Below are 7,236 nucleotides of genomic sequence, written 5' to 3'. Positions count from 1 at the left end.
GTCGACTGACTGCTTTGCAAAACTTAATGTAAACTATGAATTTGCTACATTATTATCTCTCTTATCCATATAAAGAAACATTATTATTCTATTAGCTGTTTGGATATAATTTTGATAATAGATAGCACCAATAGACCTTAGAGTGACCTTGAGCTGAATAAATTATTATGCTGACCAAATGTTATAGATTCAAATAGTTGTAGGGATTGTTTAGGATGACTAGATAAGATAGATAGAACTATATCTGTGCAAATGAGTGTAGAATGTGCATTGTCATTCAGACAATAAGTCACCTCTTCCAGGAATGACTTCCTGTAGCAGTACTTTACTTTCTGCAGAGCTTAAGGAGTCTCTGACTGAAGACACTGTTGTCCGACGAGTAGTTGGTAGAAGTGTAGTAGAGTAGAAGTGTTATAATTGTGAGCACTTTGTGCAAAATCCATCTCTCCACAACCCAGCACAGAGCCAGCCTTCTTAATCAGCTTGGAAACATGAAAAATACTCGTAGCACATTTCCAGCAACATGTCTTGACAGAACTTAAGAACACTGAAACACAACCGATCAATATCCAGTGTGACTGTCCAGCAATGAACACAAACACTGGCAATTAGAAATCTGAAACACAATTACTTATGTGATATCTTATTGAAAGATATGGACAACTTTACAAAGTAAAAACCTAAATAACACAATGACATCAACCATAGAAATAGACATATCTTTAATGAATCAGGTGCAGGTATATTGTCATTTCACATGATGTTCATACTTTGAACTGTGGGGGGCAGTATACACCATGAAGAGCATCAGATGTGCTGATGGTTTTCTTAGGATGTTCATCACTTGGCAGTCAAAGGATATACTTAAAATATTTTAGTTATTTAAATTAATATACATCACACAACAAAAAGACTTGCAAAAGCTGGGGACACAATAAACAGGTATTGATAAATGCCCGAAAAGAAAACAAGTCAACGTATTGGCAATTTTAACCTTTTTACTGATACAACACAGTAGTATGAATCTGACAGGAAACATGAGGAGGAAGAGAGGAGGTGGGTGCCAACAAAAATCCCTAGCCAGACTAAAACTGGAGATGTTGTGGTCAATATATATGATAGACATCAACTTCTGACTACTTACTTTATTTATTCTTACGCTGTCATATACATTTTTTTCTCTGTTTCTCCACTTTACCATAAAGGATTTTGAGATTACTGTTCTTGACGTTGTTGCTAATAAATGTGTGTATTTACCACAAAAGTCGCACCAAAAGACTGGAGTTATGAAACTTGTACTAGCTCTTGAAACAAGAGCTGTTACTATCGAGAGCTTAAGATTAGCTTGACATCTCAAGTGATTCATTTTAAGTTATTAAAACTTCTGACGTGATGGGGCTGCAAAAGCTACATTCACGTGTTGTATCTTACATTGGAATAAAATGGGTCTGTGGTTTTAAGGGTAGTTAGACATAAAACTTTGACCGTCAAATATTACAATGATAATAAAACAATAAAAAAATTTTTTTTCAACTGTTCAATAATGATGATGAGAATTTCCATATTCCCCAACACAACTTGTGACTTCTTTGCATTGTTAAAGAGAAGTTGCTGCATGTAAAATATTGGAATGAGATAATATACACCACAGAGCACATAATTAACAAAGGTTATTTCCATGAGTCATTCACTCCCTAAGGTTATGTGGAATTTTATGAGAAAGCCTCAGGTGATTTGCGCAGTGTTTTGTTTCCAAGGTTCATGTTAACTAAACTGTAAAATGTCTCTATGACTAATTACCCTGTGTTTTCAACAATTATAATAATCTTTCGAAGGCGAGGCAGAATGGAGATAAAATAGATTACGACTTGTATCGCCTCCTCTTTTTAAATAAGGACTGATGAGATAATGCCTTTAAGCATTTAATCTTGCATGACAGCACTCCCATTTCCTTTTTATCAGAAACACACATCATGACTTGTCAGATCAGTTTCATGGGGTCTTTTATTGTGCAAATGTAGTGTGCAGAGCATGCACCAAGTGTCATATTTATAACATGAATAAAAGGCATATCTTCTTATTGCTTTACTATTATTAGACACAGATATATATTTAAAAGGCATACTTTTAAGTCCCTGATTATTAAGAGTTATTGATTTATCACATTAACATCTTTTTTAAAGGTTCTTCAGCATCCATAGTTGCATGCATAGCGTCATACTGTCTGCTACTCCAAACAAGGATATTTGATTATTGCTTAGTCCAACTATTAACAGGTGGACTGTTGTTTCAGTGATTTTCTCATGTTATTGCTTAAAATCAAATGAACTACTCTTACTACATCTGCTGTATACATATTTTCTTTGAATTTGCATAGTTCTTTATACATGAGTAAGGCATATATTCAGTGCAAGCAACAAAGTGGTGTAGGAAACAGCAGATAGTTACTGTTATAGTGAAACCATAATTCCATAATTATGCATCCTCAATAGGTTTCCCCGAGTCACTGCATAGTTTAGTGTTCAAACCTCACTTACATAAGTTTGTTGTGTCCATATTTAAAAAGCGAATGTTCATTCTTGATTCAATTTCAAAGCCATTCAGCAACTAAAAAAAAAAAAGAGAGTTTTCAATAAATTTAAAATGTATAAATGTATATGTATATTCTTGATAATGTCACTATCAGCATCAAGTGGTGAGGCTTTTTTTAATATTATTTGAGAGTTTGCTAAACAACAAAGTCTGAATTCTTGGCTCCTACCATTTCATTTGATATCAATTATAATCACATATTTAAATGCACTTTCAATCTATGGTTGTTTACTAAGAAAGTATAATTTTAGCAAACTATATACGTAAGTGTGTAGTGTGTGTGAGTACCAACCTTGAGGAAATGCTCAAATGTGATTCCCTCATAGAATTCATCAGGTTCCTGTATGTGAATAAGTGAATTTACTGATGTTGTGCAGACAAACAGTGAAACAAACTTTATGCTATCTTGAGATACTACAGCTTACATACCATGTGGCCCATTGAAATACTAGCCACCTCCAACATAGCTGCATCAGCTATGCTTTTGGCCGTGTCCTTCTCTAGTGCCTCGCTGAGAGATAACAGCTCCTCCACTACCTGGACAGATGTAAAAACAACTGTTGAAATAAAATTATATTACTACAGTGTCTCTAAGACTGAACATTAGCTACCAATTAGGTGTCTTTTAAGAAGGCAGCTGACTCAGAGAGAACTTCCTTCCTCCACAGAATCTACATCTTCACTCACCTTCGAAATTCAGCTGAAATGTATTAAATGATGGTGATAAAAACATACACAGATAACACTCTCATAGAAACTCATGGTGACCCCAGACTGTGAGTAGAGGTTGTTGTGATATATATATATAAACTAAAGTTAATTAACATAGTTTAAAAGTGCATGTTTTGTCCACAGAAGTGAGCAGAGTCTTACATGTCTGTATTCCTCAAGGGTTATTGTCCCGTCGTTGTCGGTGTCATGCATGTTGAATAAAACTGCAGAGCAAAACACAGCTATCAGGATAATAATCATAGATAATGTCCATCATGCAATCATGTGATTTGTTTGGAGACATACATCTCAGTTTGTCCCTCCTGACGCTCTCACGCTGGTCCTCTGTAATGTGCAGTGACGGGGGCCTGAAATGGGACATGACCAGCAGGAACTCCTCAAAGCCGATATCATGAACCGTGCCCTCGCCATTCTGCCGAAAGTTTCTACAGAAATGCAGAAAGAGCAAATATGCATACAGACGGTGTAGTTCTGACAACAAAAACTAACAAACATGAAGCTAAGCCTGACCTTTTATTCCACTCCATATTTTATTTTCAAAAAAGGCTGTTTGTGATACACCCAGAGTAAACTGTACCTTCTGTCAAAGAAGGCCTCTATGATCTGCGATCGGATAGGATTGAGTGCTAGATCTGGAATTTTGTTGAAGTGATCTCTCCTGCGGGTGTAAAAAAGGACTTTAAGGAGTGGCATGTGGTATCACATAATACATAATATGTGGTCATAAGCTTGCAATCTGCACGTCCCAACATGAAGCCTGTCCAGCAGGTTTCCAGTACATAAGAAAGTTGATGAAATGCCAAACCAATTTTCTAGGAAAATGCATTTGATTATTTAAACAAATCACATTCTAACAATATGGAAACCTGAAGGTGGCAGTGAAAAATTCACACCACTCAGTTCTTAGAAATCAAAATCAACTTACTGCAGAAAGTCTTCATTGTGGCTTAGCTGCTTGAATCTTTTATGTAGGACTCCAATCTGTTCAAATGAAACTGTAAACAGAAAAGAGGCAACCTTAAGTTAATTCTTGTGTATCCATATATAGCCTAAATGCTTACAAAAACTGTGAGACATAAAGCAGATACAGAACTCTTCAAATCTATAATAATTTTAGTAATTTGTTGTTTGTTGAGAGTATGGTAGTAGCAGCTGTTTATTCACTCATAAGTCCAGAGGCTTTCAAAGCAGCTTATTGGGATATTCATACTTTATGTAAAACACTTCGTGTCACCCTGCAACTATCACACTCTCCTCGAGGCTACAGGTAAATAAAGCAGCTACTGTGGCATGTGGAAACAAGTCATCAAAGGCAGGTATCTATAAAGACGTTGGCAAAGCTTTGTGTAGCCTACCTCACTCTCAAACTGGGTAAAGTTACACTTCCATTAACTTGCAGATTAAATAATTCATTTCTGCTGCACCGAACAGACAGTTTTCCTTGGACACAGAGATGCTGGAGATGTGTAAATATAGCCTTACTAAAGGCAAACAATGCAATGCAATCTTTTTGCTTAACGCATATTAGACATCACGTTGATATGATCGAATTCCCCCTTTAACATAAGACTGAAATAAAAATAGACAGTAGCGTATTCAAATTTTATTTCCGGTGCAGTGAGCTCATATTTTCACACATCCTACATAACAGACGTATAAAAAGAAGCGCTTAACGCCCATGCAAACAATAAAGATGACTAGGCTACTCACATCCCGTCTTTTCAGCCAGATCAACGTATTCTGGTTGACCAGGTGAGGATTGCAGTGCACCCATACCTCCCCAAAAAATAAAAAATAAATAAAAGCTGCCCCGGGTCAGAAAATTAACCGAAACTGTTGAGAATGAAACGGATCTCAGAAGAGGATCATGTTTCTGAATCATCCATCTCTACCTGAGTATTTGCATGACAGTCTCAGTGCGTTCTCCAGACAGGTCACATCCTCTGCTAACCGCGTAGGCTACTTCCGCAAATACCGTCCCGATGACGACACACATTTGGGAACAACAGGGTGCCGTTTGAATTATTAATCCAGAGTGTTTTTATTTGAGGATGCGACCATTGACTGTGACCTGTTTACAATCCGGGCAGGGAAGGTGGAGTGCAAAGAGAGTAAGAAAGGCATACAAGTAGTTCTCATATCTCACGATGCAGGCTCAAATGACTGAAAGGTGAGAGATATTTGTTCCAAACTGAAGTATTTTAATTACTTTTGGCTATTCACACAGGTTTACCTCGCCATGAATTATGACCAGCCCAACTCACTGCTGTAATCCATTCAATCTTGCCAGTTCCACAGGTGGACCCACCTGTTTTAAATTTGTGTTCAAAACATAGACTGTACACCCACAAAACCCAATTGTAATCTCTTGGCATTTTAAGACAAAATTAAACTACTGGTAAATACTTAACATGTCAATTTATATTTTTACAATATTTCTATTTGATGTAATTTTATAGCCGTACAAATATGTCATTTTGATAGATATATGGTTATATATAAAAATATTGGCCATGGAGCATTTGATAATATCCCATGATCTTCATCAGCAGGTGCAGTTTTCCACTTGTTGTAGATGTTTCTTTGTAGATGATTCTGAGGGCTGCAGAGCTGGGCTTTCTCAACAAGGTTGGTTTAAAAGTTGAGGTTCAAACTTGACCTTGATATGATCGAAAGCTACTTGAATAGCTACTAAAGGGACCGTGAGGTGAGATTGTTTGGTCAACTGCTGTGTTGCTGCAGTAGTCGTTAGCTTTCACAACTGAGTGTCATTTTCACAGCATATTTTCAAGGAAGGAAATTTGAACCTCTGACATACGATTTTGACTCCATGTGGTCAAAACTTCCTGAGCTAACTTTACAATCTGCACCCACTATCAGACCTTCTCTTCCTCCAAATCTGATCCACTCAGATTACTCTATTATGCCTACTTGATGTGTTTTAATCACTTTTTAAACAACACTTGACACAGAAAGAAAAATTACTGTGATTATTAAAGAGAAATGCTTAAGGCAGAACATGTGAGTGTGTGTCACCACTTATTTGAGTGCGTCCTGAAGCTAAACATGTTTTAATGCTTCAAACCACAGAAGAGTTGACAGTCTCTTAAATTAAGAGCCAGAAACCTGTCTTTAAATACACAGACATAAAATGTTGGTCTCATTCTTATCTCTCATTACTAGAGGTGAACACCAATGTTATTCAAATGTCTATTGCTTTTCAATGAAGAAATGCAAAACTAAAATCACCTTAGGTCATCCGTATGATTGTGAAGAGCTAGTCAGTGTTTGTGCAAACTGTAAAATGTGTGATTTTATATCCAAAGTTTGTTCTATTTTTGATCTTGTCTGATGTTGTATTCCAGTGTGCGCAGAACTGCCATGTGAAGATTTATCCAATACACTATCCGGTGTCTGAAAAGTTTCCATCAATGAAGCACAGCTTGATGACTATAGTTCAGACTATGATATTCATGCTTTGAAAGAAACTTGCTCATGTACATGACACAACTCAATCAATGAAATGACAAAAGTGAAACTAATTATATGCTAAATACCTATATTGATTAAATCTATCATATGTGATACTAATGTACACCACATGGTGGTAGCATTATGTCAGCTATGTAATGGAACACCTGTCTCACTCACTGTGTGTGTGTGTGTGTTTGTATAGTATAGTACTAAAAAATAGGATTTACTATACTTGTGGGGACCGACGTGTGTGCCTTTATACATTGATCACACTCAGTCACTTGAGGGTAGCATTTGAAGTTCTGTGTCATTCTCTTTACATTTATTCTGTTGAATGTATTATTAATAACAGGGTACTCATTTTTAGTAGGTATTGTATCAACAAATGATATACCATCACTTCTCTTTCACCCTTGTCTGTAAGGCATTGTGTAGATA

The 7,236-nt window shown here is 36.4% G+C and overlaps 1 protein-coding gene across 1 annotated transcript; it reads right to left on the bottom strand.

The window, feature by feature from the left end:
• Window positions 1–707: 707 nt before the first annotated feature.
• tescb (tescalcin b) lies at window positions 708–5,295 on the bottom strand. Its single transcript, XM_038734737.1, has 8 exons — window positions 5,035–5,295; window positions 4,250–4,319; window positions 3,902–3,982; window positions 3,610–3,749; window positions 3,466–3,527; window positions 3,022–3,129; window positions 2,885–2,932; window positions 708–2,607 (listed from the first exon to the last, which is right to left on the bottom strand). The coding sequence occupies exons 1-8, from the start codon at window positions 5,204–5,206 to the stop codon at window positions 2,530–2,532; spliced, it is 759 nt and encodes a 252-aa protein (XP_038590665.1). The 5' UTR covers window positions 5,207–5,295; the 3' UTR covers window positions 708–2,529.
• Between the last annotated feature and the right edge of the window lie 1,941 nt (window positions 5,296–7,236).

The sequence above is a fragment of the Micropterus salmoides genome, unplaced genomic scaffold, assembly GCF_014851395.1.
Source record: "Micropterus salmoides isolate LMB-PRFRI ecotype aquatic unplaced genomic scaffold, ASM1485139v1 Ms_hic_scaffold_20, whole genome shotgun sequence".
Taxonomy (NCBI): Eukaryota; Metazoa; Chordata; class Actinopteri; order Centrarchiformes; family Centrarchidae; genus Micropterus; species Micropterus salmoides.
This window is presented reverse-complemented; position numbering and strand designations above follow the sequence as displayed.

Excerpts from the sequence above, each read along its gene's own strand:
- tescb (XM_038734737.1), bottom strand. The coding sequence starts at position 5,206 with ATGATTCAGAAACATGATCCTCTTCTGAGATCCGTTTCATTCTCAACA. Across the intron at positions 4,320-5,034 it reads TCTGGCTGAAAAGACGGGAT|TTTCATTTGAACAGATTGGA; the intron begins GTGAGTAGCCTA and ends TTCTGTTTACAG. Across the intron at positions 3,750-3,901 it reads GAGGCCTTCTTTGACAGAAG|AAACTTTCGGCAGAATGGCG; the intron begins GTACAGTTTACT and ends GCATTTCTGTAG.